At 42.7% G+C, this 21829-nt stretch overlaps 1 protein-coding gene across 2 annotated transcripts in view; it reads left to right on the forward strand.

The window, feature by feature from the left end:
• SETD3 (SET domain containing 3, actin N3(tau)-histidine methyltransferase) overlaps positions 1-21829 on the forward strand; it is a 60399-nt gene that overhangs the window by 29446 nt on the left and 9124 nt on the right. For both annotated transcript variants that reach the window (XM_079768829.1, XM_079768828.1), the window contains 3 exons: positions 15577-15635; positions 16474-16588; positions 21469-21543. In XM_079768829.1, coding sequence (XP_079624955.1) covers positions 15577-15635; positions 16474-16588; positions 21469-21543 — 249 coding nt within the window. The remainder of the gene's footprint in view (positions 1-15576; positions 15636-16473; positions 16589-21468; positions 21544-21829) is intronic.

Raw genomic sequence — 21829 nt, forward strand, 5'->3', positions numbered from 1 at the left:
AAGACCTTAATTTAGAGGTCTTATTGTTATTGCCTTTTAACTTTCAGGTTACAACCATAATGAAAAATTCACAAAAGATTCAATTCTTAAAGTAAATTGACTCTGAAGTGTGTTGTTTTTATCAGACTGTTACCTGCTTCTTTGCATGTAAATGATGATTAGACATTTTCCAGACAGAAGGGAATTTTTTTCCATTGTAGTTCAGTTGTATTTCCACCTAACAGGTTTTCCGTAAAACTGATCACTTAAATAATCAGCCCCTTAGATGTTTTAGGATAGTTTGGAGGAGGAGAATGTACTTTTAGAAATACGTCATTGAACCTTGTGGGAGCTGTTCTTCAGGAAATGGCAAGGATGGAAAGTTCTAAGACCTTTTCCCCCTGTTTATGGGTCATGTCAAGTACATTACTAGTATTTTTACATTAAAATCTAATTTTGTAGAAGAATTTGTGGCTTAAGAGTGGTCAGATGGGGAAAAATATCACCTCGTCTGGTATAGGTCTTGGAACAGTAATAGCTCTCCTGTTGAAACTGACTCTGGCAAGAGGATCAATTGATAGAGGGCTAGATGCTTAGCTCTTGCTTTAAAATCCTTAAAAATACATGCCGTGTCCTAGCTGGTTTTTCTCAGTGGTTAGAGCGTCAGCCTATGGACTGAAGGGTCCCAGGTTCGATTCCAGTCAAGGGAACATGCCTGGGTTGTGGGCTCAATCCCCAGTAGGGGGCATGCAGGAGGCAGCAATCAATGATTCTTTTTTATCATTGATGTTTCTATCTCTCTCCCTCTCCCTTTCTCTCTGAAAAAAAAAAAATATATATATATATATATATATGTATGTATATATATTTTTAAATACATGTCACTGTTTTGGGGCACCAAAAGTCCCCCTTTTTCTGCATTTGTGTTATGCACTGGAAAGGGTGCAGATTTGGAATCAGGACACCTGGTTTTGAGTTACAGCTCTGCCTTTAAATAACCTAAAAGATGGCAGGTCACTTAGCCTCACTTTTCCCATCCAGTAATGGAGGTGCCAGTCAGTGCCGTATGTTGGTACTGGGCAAATTAAATGAGAAGGGTAAGAGCACTTTGTGAAGCACGAATCTTCACATACATGTAAGGTGCTGGCTTTGTGGGCACACCCAGCTACAAATCATTCTACTATGATAGGTGTTATACAGAGACAGCACTTGGGGTGGTTAGGTGAATGGTTTCTGAAATTCCTCCACTGCCAGCTGGGCCTGGAGCAGTTTCTTCTGGGCCATTGTGCTTTATCTGGAAAATAGGGGTGATGGTAGCTCCCCTCTTGTAGTGTTCCTGTGAGGTTGGAATTCATTAACATCTACCTAGGGCATTTTATGTGCCTCGTACTAGGCACTCAAATGTTAATTATTATTTTTACTAGAGGCCTGATGCACGAAGATTTGTGCAAGAAATTTCTTTCTTCCTTTCTTCCCCTGGCTGCTGACACCACCTTCGCTCTAGTCGGAGCCGCCTTTCTGCCTTCGCTTCGGCCCAGAGCCGCCTTCCACCTCTAGCCTTGTCGCATCAATTTGCATATTCCCTCCTTATTGGCTGTGGGCGCCGCCATATTTGTCTTGGGAGTTACAGTCAATTTGCTTATTCCATCTTTATAAAATAGGATTGCTACTGTTAGAGTTGATCTGGATAATAGTGAAATTCAGATACTGCTTCACTGAGTCAGATCCTCTTCTGCACAAACTGACCAGTGCTCTGAAAACAGGTGTGATTAGTTCCTGAATTAGGTGTTTGGATCATCAGCATTTTGACTTGAGTGGGGCTGATGGGTCACAAAGGATCTGCTGTGGGAAAGAAAGATGCACAGCATTTACCTGCCTCTTCCCTGCTCAGCAGATCTGGAAGTAACTGTTCATTAATGAGTCACCTGCTTCGTTTCACTCATTTCTTTAACGGCCATTTGAGCTCCTGCAGGGCTGAGAGCAGACTTCCTTCACTTTTGTTTCCATAGCTCCTTACCTGATGTCTTTGGCATGGAATAATGTTTGCTGAGTAAATTGTCCTTATTGGCAGGGCAGGTCAAAAACTGGATGAGAGAGATCCTGAGAAACAGGACTGTGGCTGGAGTCTTGGCCCAACTAGGAGAGACTCTTTTGACCTTTTTGTTGAGTAAAATTATTTTTTAAGTTATAATCCATACAGTACAAAGTATTAGAAAATACACAGTAATTTAAGGAGGAAAATGTGTTTTTTATTCGATTTGGCTGGGTTTTGGTGTCTTAGAACCTCAATGGGAAGCTCTGGACAAAGGTGGGGCCAGAAACCCTAGTGTGAAATTTAGTTTCTCCCAGATTGTATTTTGCCATTGTTATGTGTATGTGCAGGGAGGGGTTTAATCAGCAAAGATCTTCACTGTTCTGCTTGGTGGAAGCTAGCAGTAAACCCAGTTCCTGGACTCAACTAGAGCATAAGTCACCTGGGAAACGTGTTAAAAATGGTGTTTTCCTGTGCTCCACTCTCGGGCCAGGAGGTCTGGATTAAAGGCCTGGATGCAACACCCAGGAAACAGGTAGCCTCTTGGACTGTCGGGTATTGGAAGAGCAATGTGCTATCACAATCTGTCCGGAATAGCTTACAGTTTCCTTATGCTTCACAATTTTCATCTGTTTTAAAGAACAGAAACAGGTATATGGCCTTGAAGAGACCAAAATAAATCCAGAAGCATGTAAGGGAGGCTGTGTGGAGGCCTTCAGATTGCCTGCTTTTCATAAGTAACTGAAAATTGAAGCGACTCAGATGCGTTTCTGTGTTGGATTTGTTGCTGCTTAAGTCGACCAGTGTAGAAGCAACTGTTCCCAGCGTCTTTATTCAGAGAGCTCGGATCTCAGAAAGCTGTCAGTTTGGGACTGAAGTAGAATATTAGCTCTCCAGTGACTGAGTGAACACTGAATATAATCAGGGGCCAAAGGGCCAAGAAATTATCTCGCCTCAAATAATGACAATCATAAAACAGTACCCCTCATTCTAAGCGAAGTCTTCTGCCCCAATTTGAAGAGAATCGAGGTGTTTTGTCTACTTCAGTTTCCTTGGCTTCCCTCCGTCCTTCCTGGCGTTTCCCCTTACCTTCACCTGTCCCCTTCTCCTTCACTTTTCTGTCCTTGTCCAGACCAGCCCTTTTCCCTGGGCCCTTGGTAGGGCAATGCCCACATACCTTGGTTCTTGCACCTGCTCCCCCTCCTGTGCATATTTTGTCCTGCCGATATGTCCTTTCCTCTTTTCTGAGAGGCAGAAAGGCTCTGATATTTGCTGGGTACCTGGGTCCTGTAGTGACGATACCATGGAGCCGAGTCACAGCCAACCCACTGGCAAACGTCAGCAGCCCTCCCCATCCTCCACTCCCTCGTCTTATTTGGATTCATCCTGTGCCGGAGTACTTTCCCTAAAGAAGACCCTCTTCGTCATCTCTGTTAACTGACCAGTCTACTAAATTGAAATCCTTTTCCCTGGTAGGACACTAACTTACCAATGGCCCTAAAGGCAGCAAACCTGTCTTCATTTTACAACTGAAGAGACGGACCACGTGGGTGGAGGCTGCTCCAGAGCCCTGTCCTGTGCAAGGCACCATCTGCTGCACGGCCCCCGGGCCGTACCCTCCCGCTTCGAGCCTCTCCACCCACTGCCTCCCCGCTTCACGCTCAGCTTCCCAGAACCAGCCTGCCTTCTCCGGCACTGCCATTATTGGAGCTCTCTGTGCGGGACACTTTCTGCCTCTCATCCCAGCGGTGCCTCCATCAGGCAGGAGGCCAGGAGAGGGCAGACCCACTGCTGACTTGTTTTCCATTTCCTGGCACAGCATTTCATTCAGGAATGGGCACTCCATCCATGCTTGTTGAATGAATGAGTGAGTGAGTGAGTGACTGAATGCCACAGAGCAACTCAGGAGCTATTGAGCATGGTTTAAAATGAAGTGCATGGAGGTATTTTGCAGACTGTGTGTTAGAAATTCACAGGTTACTGGAGGGCATATGAAAGTTTGGAGGAAGAGGGGTCTTAAACTGGCTTAGGGTTTGGTGAAGTGACTCAGTTGGGGGGCATAAATTATTCCAATTTGGAAAGGTATACCAAATGTCCGTTGTGGATATTGGGGGAAACCATTTTCCACATCAGGATTTTTTAGGGATAAATAAGATTACTTCTAGATTTTGCTACTTTTTTTTAGGAATTAATAGATGAATAGAAAAAAACAACAATGGTCATTTTGCCGAGCATAAAGTCTTAATTGACAGAGCTAATGATCTCGACAAACCTGTGTTGGAAATGTCACTTTATTTTATGTGCCTGAAAGTGCAGATGGGGAAACAGTTTTTTCTTTTTGCGTAACTTAGGAAGAGTTCTCTTGTATGCCACCTTCCTCAGCCTGAGGAGTTGGAGACTAAATCTAAACTCGGAGTGCCTCATGTTTCCTATGAAAGAGTCAACAGTTGTCGTTAACTAACAGGCTCATGTCCTTCTCACAGTCCCCTTCCTCAGAGTGTCCGGGTGACCGTTAACTCCGAGGTGAGCCAAACGTCAGCCTGGGTATTGTTTCAGTCTCTCTAGCTCCGGCCCTCCCAGGCTCCTCTGTTCCTTCTTCCCTGAGAAAACTAAGCGCATGTGACATGAACTCCTGTTTCTTGTCTCCCTGGGAAAGAATCCTCCCAGTAGCTCAGGTGAGCCCTGGCTGTGTCAAGTGCCTGTGACATTGCTCTGTGCCGTCTCTTCATTTCCCTTCATTCTCAGACTTTCCTTCTGTCCCGTTTTATCCCCTTGGTTTACAGAACATCCCTGTGCCTTTGAAACAATGTCCTATCCACCTTCTGTCTTTAACCACTGCTTTTATCAAGAATATTTCACACTCAGCCTGGCCCCTCCCCTCTACCCTGCCATTGGCAAGCCCTCTGATAGGCCTGGGGGCACCATTCACCGATTCCTGGGGCCTTTCCTAACATTCAGCCTTACCCTTCCAGCTCATTCTAAGTGTTCCCCAAGTTTCAGGACTTCAGGCTAGGGGTTAGACCTGGTTTTCAAAACACAGTTCTGAAGTCTTTTCTCACCTGTGACTATAGTCAAAAGTCATCTTCTATCAAAAGTGACTTAAGTCAATATGTTGGATTTCTTGCTTTCTGTTCCTAGTGAACAATTCAATAAGGATCTCTTTTATAGGTGGTACGAAAAGGTATGCACTGATTAAACTATTCTTTCATTGACAGTTTGTTTCCACATATCGACTGCTCCAACAAAATGGTATTCTTAGAATATGAGATAGTGTTTCCTCTGATGAAAATGAGTGAAATCCACTTCATAAGTATTGATCAGTAAGGCATTTAATTAAGAAGCTGTAAGGCAAAATGTAATTGTTATGGAAAAGGAGTAGTGAGATTCACATTTTCTGACGTACTGCTTGGCCATCACTCGCTGTTCTCACGAGCTGGAAGCCGGTGACGCTCAATGCCAGCCCTCACATTCTGGCCTTCCCTGTCCTCCTCGGTTTCACACCCTATTGACTTTCAAGGTAGACTAACTAAGAACGCTTTATAGAAGACTGTCTTTATTTTTTATGTTTTCCTAAGTAATTTTAATACTATTGGGAAACTAGACAATAAGTATTGATGACATCTTTGTGCCTGCTTTTATTTATTTATTATTTTTTTACTTTTATGTTCTAGGGGGTATAGTAGTGCTTGAAAGAGTTGGATACCCATTTTAGATTTTTAGTGAAATGAAAGAGAATTTTTTATCAACTGAAGATGAATATAAAATCTTTTTCTTTTTTTTTTAATGAAAAAGAAAGCTCTCAGCTACTCTACCCAAAGGCACGGACATTTTAAATTACATTTGCTTAGTCAAGTGGCTGTCTTGACTTGCTATAACAACATTCTGTTTGACTCTAATAAATATAATGCTATAATTCAGTTCATTGCAGTTTTAATGGGATTAGTTTTACCAGTAAGGCTAAAATATTTGTTTTATTTATTAAATCTCAGGATAATATGTTTGAAAGTTCCCTTCAGGAGATACAAAGAGGTTATCTAGACTTTTCTGAGCAGTAGCTCTTTATTGGCAATTTGATATTATAACCTGAGAAGTGGAGTTACCTCGTGCTCTGTGGCCTCTGTACCTCACTTCCCCTTCAGATGGAACATAATTCCGCTCCACCCATGGTGACCAGAGAAATAGTGTTGGGGATTTTCTCTTTGATTGGTACCTTTTGAGCACAGTATAAGCATAGGCAGTAGAGAAAAGGAAGGACCGAGAATAGTCCTGAGATGGAGAAGGGACCAGCGCTCTCAGGACTGGCTGTCCCCAGACTCTGCCCACAGACGCACTGAGCCCAGAGCTGTGTCCCCAGATTCTGCCAACAGATATGCCTGCATGGGCCTGAAAACACACTGAACTCACAGCTGTGTTCTCAGACCTGGGTCCCACCACCTCCCTGTGACCCGCAGCCGGAAGTGGTGCAGCAGGGACCTTTACCCTCGTTGTGTTGTCATTGGGATTTACTCAGAGCGGCTGGTAACAGAGTAGCACATGGTGATGTATGGATATTCCTGCAAAGTGCCTAAGACTGTGGGCACTGGGAGATTTATGCAGCTGTGGGAGTCCTCCTGAATTAGGGTTGACTCACTCCATCAGTGCTTGGCCTTCCTTATCCGAACCCGAGTCTGACATATATCAGTTCTCAGGTTCTGTGTCGTATCCCAGCCACTCACACACTTACTCAGCTTCCTTCAGACTTAAAGGCAAAGCATTTAAGGGTCCAAGGTTCATTTCCCGAACAACATGACAACTGGGAGAGTTGAAAGTAGCAGGAAGATGTCAGAACTTGGAGATAATGCTACTTTTATGATTGATAAAGCTGTGGGGTATCTCAGAGGCTGTTCAGAAATATCACGAAAATGATAGGAATTCCAGATAATAGAATATTGGAGCTTCTTGGGACACCAATGTGACACAATTCTAGTGAAGAGAAGACCAGAAAGTAAATTCCAGATGTGAGTCCGTTCTTTAAACTGGGTGAAGGAAAGGAACACAACTCTGCATGCATTTGGTGTGGACGGTTTTCTGGGACAGGGCCCTTCACATCCAGAATGAAGGGAGCTGGGCTAGATGGGCTCCGGTTACATCCAGGTCTGCGATCTTATGACTGGAGGCAGGAACTTTCAACTGAATATGGTGTCCTTTCCGGTGGTTTGGGAAGTAATAGATTTAGTCTTAGTTCTGCTAATATTGTCTGCCTCTAAGCTTTATAATGTCCTTTCAAACAAATTTACACTGAATTTTAAATGAGAGCAATATTTACCAACCATTTTTCTAGAATTTCACCCCAAAAAAAATGTATTTACCATATCAGAACTTATGCTTTATTTATAAAAGTAGGATAATTAATAATCCTTTGCTTTGAACTTGAAAAATGCGTTACCTAGGTCCTTATCCCAGCCCCATCATTTATTAGTTGGGTGACCTTGGACATGCCATTAACTTCTGTGTCCTTCAGTTTCCTCATCAATACAAGGGGCCCAGTAACAGTGCCCATTTCATAGGAATCAGGGTGATTTAGTTATACAGTCGACATAAAGTTCTCAAAATTGAGTTCCTTACAGAGTGCTTAACAGATGGCACTACCCTCCTTTCTCTCTCAGTCTCTTTCTCTCTCTCTTACTCTCTCCTGGAGATCCAGAGAGCTTTCCCTTGCACCGACCCCTGGCTGTTCCTCTCCTGGGACAAGAGTTTGTATGCATGCTCTCCTCTCAGTGACCAGTGACTCTGACCACGCTAGTGAATAATTTAACCAGAGTCCAAAGTCTTCATCCTGAGTCACTGAAAGCTAAAATTGAGTGAAAAAGAAATACTATGAAGCCAATAATAAGTTCTTGCTTGCTTTTTTTGATAAAATTGTGTTCTTCTAAAACAATAACTGCCTTAACCATTCTGTTTATTTCTAGTTAAATTGGAGGGGTTGCAAGAATGCGTACCTTGTGAATAAGCATTGGTCATGTGGTGGGAACTGTCCACCATCTTCGCGGAGCAAAGGAGGGGTGTGATCGTGATTTAGAATCCTTAAGTTTCTCAGCAGATGGAGATATTTTGGGGGGAAGCATGTCAAAAGGCAAAAACACACACAAAGGATTTAAGACTTAGAAGATAGAAGGTGTTTGTCTGGCCCCCTTTTCAGATGAGGAAACTGAGGCACAGGGTTGGGTGATCTGAGATGGCGCCGAAAGTGACGGGCTAGTCTTTTCACAGGTGCGCACTCTGCTGGCTGAGCTGGAGTGTGGTCAGGAAAATGGTGACTGTCTGGTACCAAGGACTGGTGGACTTGGTCATTTTGCTCCTCGTTGGATTCTAAAAATAGAGTAGTGATTTCTTTTTTCTTTTTCTTTTTTGTTACTCCTCACTTGAGGATATTTTTCCATTGTTTTTTTTTTTTTTTTTTTTTTGTATTTTTGGGTTTTTTTGGGGTTTTTTTTTAGAGAGAGTGGAGGAGAGACACACAGAGAGAAATAGCAATGTGAGAGAGACACATCAATTGGTTGCCTCCCACATGGGAACTGAGCCTGCAACCAAGGTACAGGGCCTTTACCAGAATCGAACCCGGAACCCTTCAGTCCCCAGGCTGATGATCTATTCACTGAGCCAAACTGGCTAGGGTGAGTAGAGCTTACTTAAATAAATGTGCTGAAAGATAGATTGGGGTGAAGGGGAGGAGAGAGAGAGAGAGAAGATTCTTTGACCCCTAAATGGTGGGAAAATATTCTGTTCGTAAGAGATGGAAGCAAGAAGGAAAAGGGGACCAAAAGCTATTTCTTGGGAAGCCTGTGGGAAGAGTTTCTGCCAGGGGTGCCCACGTGGGCAGAGCTCTTGACGGGGATGTGGGAACCAGATTACCTAGGTTGTGATTGGATTACCTGGTCTTTTCTTCCCCTCTCTCTCTCTCTCTCTCTCTCTCTCTTTCTCTCTCTCTCTCATCGCCTTTGGAGTCATGGTGGTGTGGAAAGTTGTCACTTCTTTATTTTTTCTTGTCATTCTGGCCATATCCAGAGAGAGGAAATCTGTCCACCAGGTGGCAGCTCTCCACCATGCAGGGAGCAGGTCAGGGGAAGTGTACTTCTTACTTGGATGCCTCTTCAAACGAGGCATTAAGAATTTCCTGGTGGTCCAGAAAGATGTGGTCCTTGCCTCACTGAGCATACCTACTGTGGGGAAGAAACATTAATGGAATGTGCGGACACACACACACTAGCAAGCTGAGGTCAGCCTGGGAAAGAAGGCCCAGGGCTGGGCGGATATGGAGCAGAGTAACCTGGGTGGCTGGAGAAGGTGGCCCTGAGGAGGGGGGTCTGAGTAGCCTCTTGCATCATCTGTTTTTTAAGTCACTTACCTGGCTGCCCCTATGTCGAAGCCCCAGAGGATGTTCACCTGTCTGTCCACCTGTCACACAGCACCTAGTGGGGTGCTTTCCACTTCAGAGACAGTCAGTAAATAAAATAGTTGTTGGGTGAATGAATTTCTAGTCCTAACCTATCTTCAACTTTTTTCTGAGACAGTAAATATTGTAGAATGACTAAAGAATTGACAGTCAAAATGTTGATTGATTATGCCTCATTTTGGCTGATGGTCCATCTTCAGGGTGTACAAACAGTAACCAGTCGAGTTTTGAAACTACATAAATTTCCATTTAATTTAGACTGGATGCAGGCTATAGATTTCAGTGTCTTCCTATGAAAACAATTCTTCCATCTTAAAGTAATTTTATACATTTATTGAACCATGTTGATATTTCTCCATTAATCTCATTTTCTTAGTTAAAAACTTTTTATTAAGTAATACTTGTTATAGAAAAATTAAATATACATATAAGTGAAAAGCAAACAATTTAAATGTGATGTGTATCCTGTATTTATTTGATTATATTGAGTGAATTCAAAGAACTTTATGATGGAAAATTCCCTGAAGAGTTGTATGTAATCTGTGTTTAAATATAAAAGTCTTAAAAATTGATTTTTCCCCTCAAGAGCCAAATTCATGAACCATGCTTTGATTTTGATTTATGGTCATCAAAACTAAATTCTAGATTCAATAGATATTTTCAATTTGTCATTATGTTAAACTGTGTTACATCCACTTGGAGAGTGAAATATGAGCAGAAGGGCTGGCTGACCTAGAAACATGCTGCCTGCCTTACACACTGCTTCTGTCAGCTGCCTGGGGGGCCCGGTGTTTCAGGGCACATTTTCCTTCTGCCCCCCGTTATTTCTGCCTTTGCTCTGTTTTTCCTGCCTGCCATCTTTGGGTCTCCTGTCAGCTGTCAGCTTTCTTCCTTTCATTTCCCATCTCCCACGTGCCTCAGTCAGCTTCTTGTAGGGAAATACCTTCTGCTCTTCCCTGAGCCCTTCCTCTGTGGGTGGTGCGATCCCGGCCTTCACGGTGGCTCCGTGGAGCTGCCTGCGGCCTCTCGCCCTCTCCCTACTTTGCAAAGAACCTAACGTTTGCTGAGGCACCAGATCCACTCTGTGCTCTGGGGAGGGTGCCACTGGGCTGCCCTATGGAGGACTTCCTCATCACATTGAAAGCACCAGCGATGCCTTGGTTATGTGAGCTGGGGTCACATTTCCAAAACTTACAACTGCACCCTCACAAAAAGGTCAAGTCTAAGGTCTGTAACTGATTGTATCCTTACAGAAAAAAGAAGTGGAACCATCACTAGAGTTAGGTGTACCTGTCCACAGCTAGTTAACCCGACTGTTCCTTTTAACGTATGCTTAAGGAGTGAGGCCAAATACAGTCTTAGACATGTTTTAGTTAGAATATTTTAATTGCATACTGTTATGTTTTTTTGTTAGAACAAACTAGGTACAGTTTTGTCATTCCTGATACTGCAGAGCCATTACTGAGTCACTGAACTGTATGTAGTGTTGAAATTAGCAATTGGTTATATATTATAGCAGGCTATAAATTCTTTTAAATACAGTGTTTAGGAGTCATTTTTATGAACTGAGCCACTTTCCTTTTAGTATATTTAAATGCCTCATTGAGGGTGATTATTAAATGTATTCAACCTGGTTTCCCTATAAGACTCAGTCTACGCAGAAATGAGTGTGTATTCGATGAGAAGTGTGTGTGTGTGTCTTAGAGGCCGTTTATGTGTTCTAATCCTTTTTACCCCTCCCCCCTTAGAGAATTTTGAAGCTTTCTTTAGGTTAAATGTGTTTCTTTTGAGAATTATTTTGGGAAATACCTTTATATATGAGTGTGTATTTTTATTATTCAAAAAACGCTTTTTGTTAGATGCTAAAAAACAACAACTTTATAACTCAAATGTGTTTTGTTCCTGGTCAGAACAGTTAATGTTTCAAAGCTCTTTCACATCTAGATGTTTCTAAATCAGGATTCACATAATAATGAATTCTGCTTATTTTGGGTTTCCACAAAGGTTTGTTGTCTGAGCTTAAAATAAGACTGCAGCTGATCTGCGTAACACATATTAACTGTTTATTTAGTTTAAGTACATGTCTGTATCTCTCATTTCTGATCAACCTGGAAAATTTGCATGCTGCAGAGCAGCCATCTTCTTTTATACTTTATTAAATATCTGTCAATTATAAATATCAAGGTTTTACATTAATGTCAAGATAGTACATCAAAAATTCATGGAATATGTGACTTTTTCCAAGGGTATTTAATACTTAATGCATTTGTGTCATTTTTCTTTCCAGAGATATTGACAGGTTTTATTAAGTGTTTGTTAGGGAGATTTCATTTTTATCAAGGGACTATGAAGAGAAGCTGCATGCTAAATCAATTTTTTAAAGCCAGAATATTGTTCATTTTTTCATCTTCAAACTCTTGTAATCCATAGGTTTTATGTAAATTTCTTCTTGGTTTATTTTTGTTTTATGTGAGTGATAGTTCAAGACAGAACTTTAATAAGGATCAAATATGCTGACTGTAGTGCTTTTTAATTTCCTTAAGCATAGCTACCAGACCCATGCAATATGGTAAATTCTTCAAAATGTCATACTTACATATTTAGCAATATTACTTCTTTTTATTGAAGCCAAACAAATGATTTTAGATATTAATCTTTCCCAAACATAGTGATTATTTTGTACTAGGTACAATATTACTGTGCCTCATCTGCATCCCTCCTAGAGAAGGGCGTGGGGAGGGCTTCGCTGGGGTGTCTGGCTAGGCATAGAAAATGAGGGCCCTCTTTTAAAAGCAAACTCTTTAGGGCTTCAAGTCTGATTATGAGCTATGGCAGTTGTTAATTTCTCCAAGTGCAAATACTTATAATAATGCTCAAGAAAGTGAAAATACCAATCGCTTAAAAAGCTGCAGACAATCCATGGCTAGTTTCTCATCCTGTATGTGAGGAGTGGAGGGGATTTGCTATGGCAGACCCCAAGATCTCTCATTCACTGGTGCCTCAGCCGGCCAGACACCCCCTCTGCGCCCCTCCTCTGTATATCACAGCTGCCCAGCGAACTGGCCATGAAGAGTAAGTTTTCTGTTTTAATTTATATGTTTATTTTTGAAGTACAGGTTAATAATACCTTCTACTGGAGAAGGTATGTCATGATAAACAAAATCCTTACAGGATTTTGCTCTAGAAAGTAAGGAATAATCAGTTATCCTTCCTTTAAAGTATGAGCTTAAATACAGGCATCTAGGAACATTTTAGGAACTTTCAGGTAACTTCAGGTTAAGATTACAGTTTTTACAAGACATATTTTTAAACCTTAACTTGGTCTTCCACAGGCTTGGTTTCTAAGCAACAACAACAACAGTATCATTCTGTCCAGTGTTTTAAAATATATCACTCTCCAGAGCTTCAACAAAGAGTGGTTTGGAATAGACATTTTTCTTATTGTTCATTTTTTTCAGGATATGTGAAAATATTTCTTTTCGGAGCTAAATGTTTTTCATATGCAAATCATTGCTAATCTTTCATTGTTTAAAGATCCTTGTAAAACTATTACAGAATAATTTTAAGAGGTAGAGTAGGTGTTTTTGGAAACAGATTTGCTGGAGTAAAGCTAAAGCCTCGCCATGCTAGCTAGATAAAGCCTTGCCCTGGTGTGACTGTCACCTGTCCACCCTGACACCAGTAGGTGGCGATCGTGCCACAGTAGTGAGAGCCCTGGTGAAGTGGGAGTGATTTGCCTTTCTCTTCTCGCCTCTCTCGGTCCTGTCACATTTTGCTTCAGTGTAACTGTTAGGTTCATGCGTCTGTGGCGGGTAGCTTTTTCGACCAGAATTATGTGCAGTAGGCACACTGTATTTTTTTAAGCAGATAAGAACAGCTATTTCTGACAGATTCTGAAGATATTACATAACCCCACAGCCAAAATACTCTTAATCTGAAGAAAGCTTTTGTGCATTTTTCTTGAGTTTTCTTTACAACTTCATCAGGACTGTGAGCGTGAACTTATATTTTTGGTAAGAAATGGATACAAAGGAAGGGGAACATTTTGTAGAGTGAATGCTTTGTCTTTTTTCATCCTTAAGGAGGTTGCTGTCATTTGAATGGTTTCTGTATCGTCCGAAGCTATTTCAGATGTTCCAGTGTCGAGTGTCGGGAGATTCTTTTTCAAGTCGTTTTGACAGCCAAGCATTCCAGTTTTGAGAATTTTCATTTTTTTCTCCTATTTAATAAGCCAAACTTTTGGGGAATTGGGGGGGGAGGGGAGATCAAATTTTTGAATACTTACGGGATTTAGCATTGGAATTTTCCAACTTTCAAAATACCATAGTGCATTCCACAGTTTAAATGAATTAAAATATTTTAAAATAAGAAAAGCAACAATGCTTTCCCACCTCCTGGAGTTTGAAAAGAGGTGGGATGTGCCGGGGATACGAGGCTTTATTTCATTGTAAGCAAAAGGAAATTTTAGCCACAGAATTTCTGAGGTTTTCTCTGGTGCTTTTAATCATCAAATCAGTTTTGGAAAGAGGGACAGTTCTTCTTGCTGAACTTGTACTTGTGTGAGGAAAAGCCTGAGTGAGCACTGCTGTGATGAGGTTTTGTAACTCAGTGGAAAACATCTTCCAGACTCAGGACATAGCCATGCCTGTCGTCGTTGCAAGAAGAGGAAGTGAGAAGCTCCGATCGGTCTCTTGGGTTCTCCCACCTTAGTTGGTTGACCATGGTATTGATCTTTTTAATCCCAAAGATCGGCTTTCCTGATATTCCTAGAGGAGCTAGAAAATGCCCAGGGCAGCACGTTATTTTATGTATTGGCTTAAAACTTCTTTAATTTCATTTTTATTACAACACTTAAAAGCTACGTGACTATTTTTATATGTTGACTTTCCTTCCAAAGGGTTAAAACTGGGCTAGGGATTAGAGGGGAGCAGCGGGCACCTGGGAGCTAACACCCAATTGGCAGCCTTTTGTAATATATAATTTGCCTAAAATTGCGCACTGAGCACAAGCTTTTGTTTTCTAATTGATTTACGGTTTGAGCCACTTTTACCTCATCCCCTACTGTCCTGCATACGGTGCCAGCGAGTACATTACAGTGAGCGATGATAAATTACTGTGCACTTGTGATGCTAATGCGTCAAGAGTAAAAACTGCGTGCTACATGGAGCTTCATGCATTAACAGTGGTGCAGACACAGAACAGCAGAATTTCATTTGTATCTCAGAAATCACCATTTGTTCATTTGATCACTTACTGCAATCTGTCTATCAGACTGTAATTGAAACTGAAGATTAAAATGATACTGTTACAGCTTTTAATTCCTTAATTGAAACAAAGTTTTTAAGTGCTTGCTAGGTCTAAGGTTCGGGGGAGGGGAGTGTTGTGAAGAGATAATATGAAATATATAAAATTTTCTCGTAAGTGTGAAGTTTTGGATATTTTTACCAAATGTTCTTTTGTCCAGAAAAATAAGTAGTAAAATTTAAATATGTGATCTCTATTTTTCCAAAAAAAAAAAAAAGTGTTTGTAAAATTTATTTTGTAATTTCACAAAACTATATTTTTCCAGTTTTTCTGTCCTGGAGCCACATTTACCATGTAGAAGATTCATTTGCACATAGCACGTTGATTCCCATCCAAATGATTTAAGTCAGAGATAAATGAAAGAACTTTCCATTTATTAGAGTGCCTTTAATTGTCCCTTTTATTGATGTAAGGGGAGATTTGAAATCTAGACATAAGGGCCGCGCGGCACATTATGGCACAAGACACAAAGGAAGTCCGCACGATGGACGCTGGACTTTGTGGGCTCCAGGTTTCTGTCGAGTGGGCGTGCCTACCTTTTGTGAAGTCAGTCCACCTTAAATTTTATTTTTGTGCCATGTCCATGGGTTCTAGTATGGAAAGAGGAAAAAGCAGATTTATGGCGGCTGCTGGGCACAACAAATTAAGTTGACAGTGATGTATGAGAGCATAATAGCATGATGATCCCTCAGCAGCGGCTGGACGCCTCCTGCTTCATTTGGCTCTTGTTAGGATCTGTTAGGCAGCTAAATAATGAAATTCTGCTGACTGATTTCTGTTTTCCCTCTTTCTCTTCTCACCTCTGCTTTTTAAAACTTCTAATTCCCAGACCCATCCTCATGCCAACAAACTGCCCTTGAAGGATTCTTTCACTTATGAGGACTACAGGTTGGTATGGTGTGTGTGTGTGTGTGTGTGTGTGTGTGTGTGTGTGTGTGAGTGTGTGTTGGGGGGTGGTTTCTAAGTGAATTTGGGCTCTTGGAAGTGAGAAATGCTTCAGCAAGAAGTGACCTGTGTGGCCATTTAAAACCTCAAGACAGAGGCAGTCTTTTCAGAAGTTATGATGACAGCTGGGACCAGTGTCAGCATTTTAATAGCTGAGGAGAAATTGCCATTCACCTGTAATGGTGGGGGATTAGTTGAGGCAGCCAAGTAATAGACTTGGGTGGTCGTGAGAATTTTTTTCTTTTTAAAAAGACTGTTTTGGTGTAAAGTTTTGGTCTTCATTTAGAACAAACGATTAATTCACTGCACAATATAATAAAAACTAGTCCTCCACATTTTGTAGCATTCTTAAAGGATTTCTGATCAGAAAAGTTATATTGTTCGCTGTTCACTGAGGCTTAAAATAGGTACAGACTCAGCATTGGGTAAAAGAGGGTGGGGTTCATCTTGATGGGGCAGAGAAGACCCAGGGCGGGGAGAACTGTTCTGGGCCCTCCTCCAGAGTCTCCTTCCAGGCCTCGGACTTTGCGGGAACATTCTGCCTTAGTAGCCCACTCCTGGATTCTCTGTGGCTCCCTTTCCTTCCACCGCCCCCTTCCTGCTCTAACCCTAGGGTTAATTTTAAATGCTGTGGAGGAAGCCCACCTGTCACCTTTGGTACTTAGGAAAGCTTTTAAAGAGAGGTGAGCAGTCAGACAAATCTCAGCTTCTGGTCGGGTTACTACTGGGATGGGCTTTCAAGTGTCCTGACCCTAATGCACCTTTTCTCTGCTCGGTACAGGTGGGCAGTCTCTTCTGTGATGACACGACAAAACCAGATTCCCACGGAGGACGGTTCCCGGGTGACCCTGGCTCTCATTCCTCTGTGGGACATGTGCAATCACACCAATGGCCTGGTAATGACCTCCGCGGTGTTGTGCTTAATCAGAGAAGCCATTGTGGTTAAACTTGAAAGTGGGCATTCCACCTACAAACCATTTCTCCCGATTGCCTCCTCCAAAGGGAGCAGACACCCCTCCCGCTGCCCACAAACAGGCTGGTGTTTTTCTCTCCTTGTGCTTGCTTAATCCCGAAAACCGACCGGGAACTTGAATCTTACATCACTTTTGACAGCCACAGTGAACTGCATTTATTTGTGAAGCCATCATTCCAGCCTAAACATTAATTTTCTCACGTTATTGAACCACAGACTAAACCAAGTTTTTGTCTTCTTCTTTTTAAAATACCGATTTATTGAAAAACCTTTCTTTCTTGTTTTCCTTTTATGTTCCTTGTTTGCTTCCTTTGCTGACTGGACTCCAGTTATGTACGGTTCTGTGGTTCCTTCCTGCCCCCTCCCTTCACCTGACACACTGACACATCCTTGGCCCCAATTATTAACCTGCTTTTGTTTGGGAGCCGGTACTGGATTCCTGGTGCTGGGGCGGGAGGGGGTGCACTTGGCCATTGGCCTTGACTGCAGGACTCATTTGGTATCATCAGTCTGGGGAGTGCTGGGTAGGAGACATGAAGAAAACGGAAATTTTATGATGATTGTTAATTACGATGCACAAAAGGAGGAAGCTGCTCTGTGCTTCTCAGCATTCTCTGGATTCCAAGTAACAGCGAGGTTGACGGCTCTGCTGAGAGATGGGTGTCTGAGAAAAAGATCCTGATGTTAGTGCATCGAAATAGGATCAACTTCAGAATAGTTGGCATTTTTAAGCCTTATACTGGTATACTGGTTTGGTTAATTTTTTGTTCATCTTTTTTCAGTGTCATCTTTTTTTGTTATTATTAGCAGTATTATAAATGGAATGGAAAAATGCTGTAAATGAGTATTTCACATTTAATTCCACAAAACGGTCAGCGCATGTGTAAAATTGTATACCCTCCTGCTGACCTGGGAAGGTGTAGCAACAAGTACACGCTGAAATTATAGCAAAGTAGTCCCACCTTTATACTTACATTTTTGCCTTAATTTATATATACTTAATATAATTAGCCATTTTAAGGAATAGTAGCATGTTTTACCATTTATTTTCATTAATGAATAATATTTTACATTCTTGGTTCTGTATTTACTTTCCCTTCAGAGCTGTTTTAAACTGATCATAAGACTGAAGTTTTAATATTTTCAAATAGCTTTTAATATTTGACTATAGTATTTTTCTTTTCCCTTTTTCTTTATTTTGTATTAGATCATTGGTTCCCAAACTTGATTGATCATTATGGATTATTTTTTTACATCTAAAATTTCAAAAGTACGCTTTATTGTAAACACACAAAACCAGTTAAACAGTCCAGAAGCTGGTGCTGTGAATGCAGCCCTGCCCAGCTGCAGGGCCCCTGCCCGGGGCCTCCAGGTCACTGGTGAGGGCTTCCTGTGCATCTCTCCCAACCTTCACTGCGCGTGTGCACTCTTACACACTCCCATACACACTGGTTTTTATGTTGCTTTCATGTAAACGGGGTTTCACTTTTCCCTCTAAAAGTAAAGAAAAAAGTTAGATTATCTCAAAACAAAAATAACGAATTGATGACAACTTTTCATGCTGTATTTTTTCTAAATACCATCTTCAACTCTCCACAGTCCTGGCAAAAACACTACTCACCTTCAGAAAGTTTACCCACCACCACATTAACCTTTCCTACGGTTAACCTACACCTTTGTGGAGCTGTTTCCATTGTAATTGTACACCCTGGTGGGAAATTTCGTCTGGTAGAATTTAAGAATCTATTTTAGCACTGCAAAATTGTGTATGCTATGTATTAGCAGTTAATCTCTTTTTAAAAGGTACTTGAAGTTAAGGCTGGCTTTTCAGACAGTAGATTTTCTTCTGTGTGTGTCGATCCTGACAGTTGGTGTCTGTCTGTTCTGACTATCATTGAGGGAGTAGACAGAAATTTGTAACCCAGCAACGCTGTGTGCTTCCCACAACGTCTCCAAACCTGCTCACGGAGGCAGTGGAAGATCCAGTCTGTGCCAGTAAGGCGCACGGGAAGCAGAAGGAGACGAAGGCTGGTCAGATCTCTCAGCCATAGGCTCTGGTGAACATGAACTGATTCTGGCCACTTGCGGAAACAGATTCACCAAGTGTATGAGACATGGTATTAAGCTGTGAGAAATAATATGTCTTTAGCTTCAGCATGTCTTGTTCAGAATTCATGAAGCAGCAGGTTTCCTGTCTGGAGATTGTTGAATTTACAGAGAAGCACACTCCTGTGTGGTGCGTAGACCGCTGTGTGAGCTCCAGTGGGTACTGTGTTGGAATAATCGGCCCTGACCGTTTGAACGTGTGACTCCGCAGTGAGGGTGTAGGAGCCTTGAAACTCACGCAGAATTGAGGGAGGCTCTTTTTCAGGGTCTTTCTGTTTGACTATTGAAAAATCTAAAACATTTAGATTCACATGAGTCTTCCAGTAAAAGCCCAGGTTTTCCCAATAGCAGAGACCTGTCCCCTCTACACCCCCTCACACACAGGCCCAGTCCCATGTGGTTCCTCAGACACCAGCACGTGCCCACCTCAGGACCTTTGCACCTGCTGTTCCCTCTGCCTGTACCACTGTCCTGGGATGTCTCCAGGACTCCTCACAGCACTCCTCAAGCGAGGCTGTCCCAAGCACCCTGCACAAGATCACCTCGCCGCTCCTTCCGTAAGCCTCCCTTCCTGTCCTGTTGTCTTCTGCATTTCTACCTGTTCGTTTTTATGTATTGTTGGCCTTCCCCACTTCCTTGTTCCCTTCCCCGTCCCTCCTGCTTTCCCTGACTGCCTTCCTGTCTGTTCATGCCCTGTGGCATCCCTGTGTGACCACACTGGAGTTCCAGACCTTCAGGGCTGGAGTTGATGGGCAGTTCCTATCCCATACCTTATTATCAGTCATGTTTGGGGTCAGAAACGTGATTTCAGTGTTGGGTAGGAACTTCATGGAGCTCTTCTGCCAGAATACCTGGCTTCGCTTATTTCTCATGGCTTCCCTGTTTCCTGTTGGTCTTGCAGCAGTGTGAAGGATGTCTAGATACTGTTAGATACCCATTGCTTCGGGCTGTTGAGTTTAACAGTGTCACATGGTCTTTGATCCCAGAATGCTGTTCCCTAGACTCAAGGTGTTTATATATATTTTTGACCTAAATTGTTGGTACCTTTATTAGCAAGTAACACTTGTTTGCCTTGGATTTTGATTCTCTAGGGCAAAATGAAGGATTCAAAAGTAACTAATGAGCCTTTACAGACAGTCTAGGAGACAGGGGGTGGGGGAGGGACAGACTCTTAAGAAGGCCCTGTTCTTCCGCTTGGGGTTTGTGCATCAAGGAAGGATTCTCAAAGGCAGTGTCAGGTATTAGGTACAGCGTGCTGAGCCCCCAGACACAGGTGAAGGGGAGCTCCCGCTCTGCCCGGCTGGGCCGACATGCAGGTAAATGCCTGCTGTGGGTGGTGGGGTGTCAACACAGGGGCTCTGGGGGTGCAGAAGGAGGCTGGGGTGGGTCTCTGGAGGAACAGGAGCAGAGGGTAATTCCCAGCACGAGGGTGGCTGCTGTGGCAGGTCAGTGGCATGTAGGAGGCTGAAGGGAGGCCTGGGCCTCCTCACAAGCTGGCCTTGCCCGAGTGTTTGGATGTTCTCCACAGGCGGAGTGGAGTACTGAAAGCTTTGGATTGTAAAGCATCACTGTGCGGTTGCCTGGGCTGCAGGAGGACAGGCCTGGAATTGGGGGCCCCTTGGAAGGTGTTGCAAACAAAACCAGGCCCTCAGTCATGCAGGGAGGGGCTTGACCCAGGAGGAAACACTCCAAGAAAAATTAGAAAACCAAATGCTGCCCCCTGAGGTGGGCAGAGTTCTTTATGACTTGAGTGCCTAGCATGTCAAACACACGGCCTTGTTGGCATGCGGCCTAGGCCTTGGCATTGCCTGACCCCACTCCCAGGGGTTAAGGGGAGATGCGGATTTGGTATTTATTTGTAATGGGCTTAGGAACTCTCACAAGGCAGCGCACAGCAGAAAGTGAATAGGGTACAACTAAGTTGTTTCTCCTGTGCTTATCTGAACATTTTAATTTCTCTAATTTCAGAGTAAATTATGCCCATAAGTTAGAAAGGGAGCTTTACTTTTTCCCTTATTCTTTCTCTATGGAAAACCCACTTAAGTTTCATAAAAGCCAGACATTAGGTAGAGACAGTATTTGCAAGTCAATGGAGTTCTCCTGAGCTCCTAAATCCACATTGCCCCTGGGGGCAGGGCCCCAAGGCAGGAACTTTGTAATAAATGGCTTATGTTTCTTTTGAGACCAAGTGATAATCTATCCTATATAATAAAAGGGTAATATGCATATTGACCCTAATGGCAGAACAACTGCTGGACCAGTCACTATGAGGTGCACTGCCCACCTCTTGGTCCCTTTCCCCAGCCAGCAGGTTCCGATCACCTGATGGGCACCAATCACCCAATGGTGAATGGGAAACCGGGGGTGGGTGGTGGTAGGGGGCGGGGCCGGCTGCAGGCAGCTGAGGAAGATGGCCCTGATCGCAGGCCAAGCCTAAGGACTGTACCCGCACACGAATTTCTTGCGCTGGGCCTCTAGTTGAATATATTTTCCTAAGAGTACGTCTTTCAGGTATAGAATCTTTCCTAAGAATTTCTGGTATAAATAGTATTAATTTAAAGTAACCATGGAGTTAGTTCTTTGCTCAGTTTTATAAAGCATGCACAGTGCACCCATTTAAGTACCTGTGGGTAGCTTTTATTCCCTACTTGCCCAAAACAGACCCTCCTGAGTGAGAGACCCTTGTTGTCCCCCCAGATCACCACTGGGTACAACCTGGAGGACGACCGCTGTGAGTGTGTGGCTCTGCAGGACTTCCGGGCTGGAGAACAGGTAGGCCCGGCTGCCAGAGTGGGGGCGGGCCAGTGGGCACTGAGCTCATGCTGGGTCGGGCAGAAAAACTGGGGACTTCTATTGAGGATTGTTTGGGAACGCATAAAGCTGTTGTAAACACATTGTGCTTTGCATCGGACCTTTGCATCCACAACAACAACAAAAAGATTTAAATGAAATTATTTGCACAATTGACCTAATATTTGTAAAGTTGTCAACTGAAAACAAACTTTGTGTTATGACAATAGAACAAATTTTTCAGTTTATAAACTTCATTGTTTTTATT

This window comes from Cnephaeus nilssonii (assembly GCF_951640355.1).
Source record: "Cnephaeus nilssonii genome assembly, chromosome: 4".
In the NCBI taxonomy this organism is placed as follows: Eukaryota; Metazoa; Chordata; class Mammalia; order Chiroptera; family Vespertilionidae; genus Cnephaeus; species Cnephaeus nilssonii.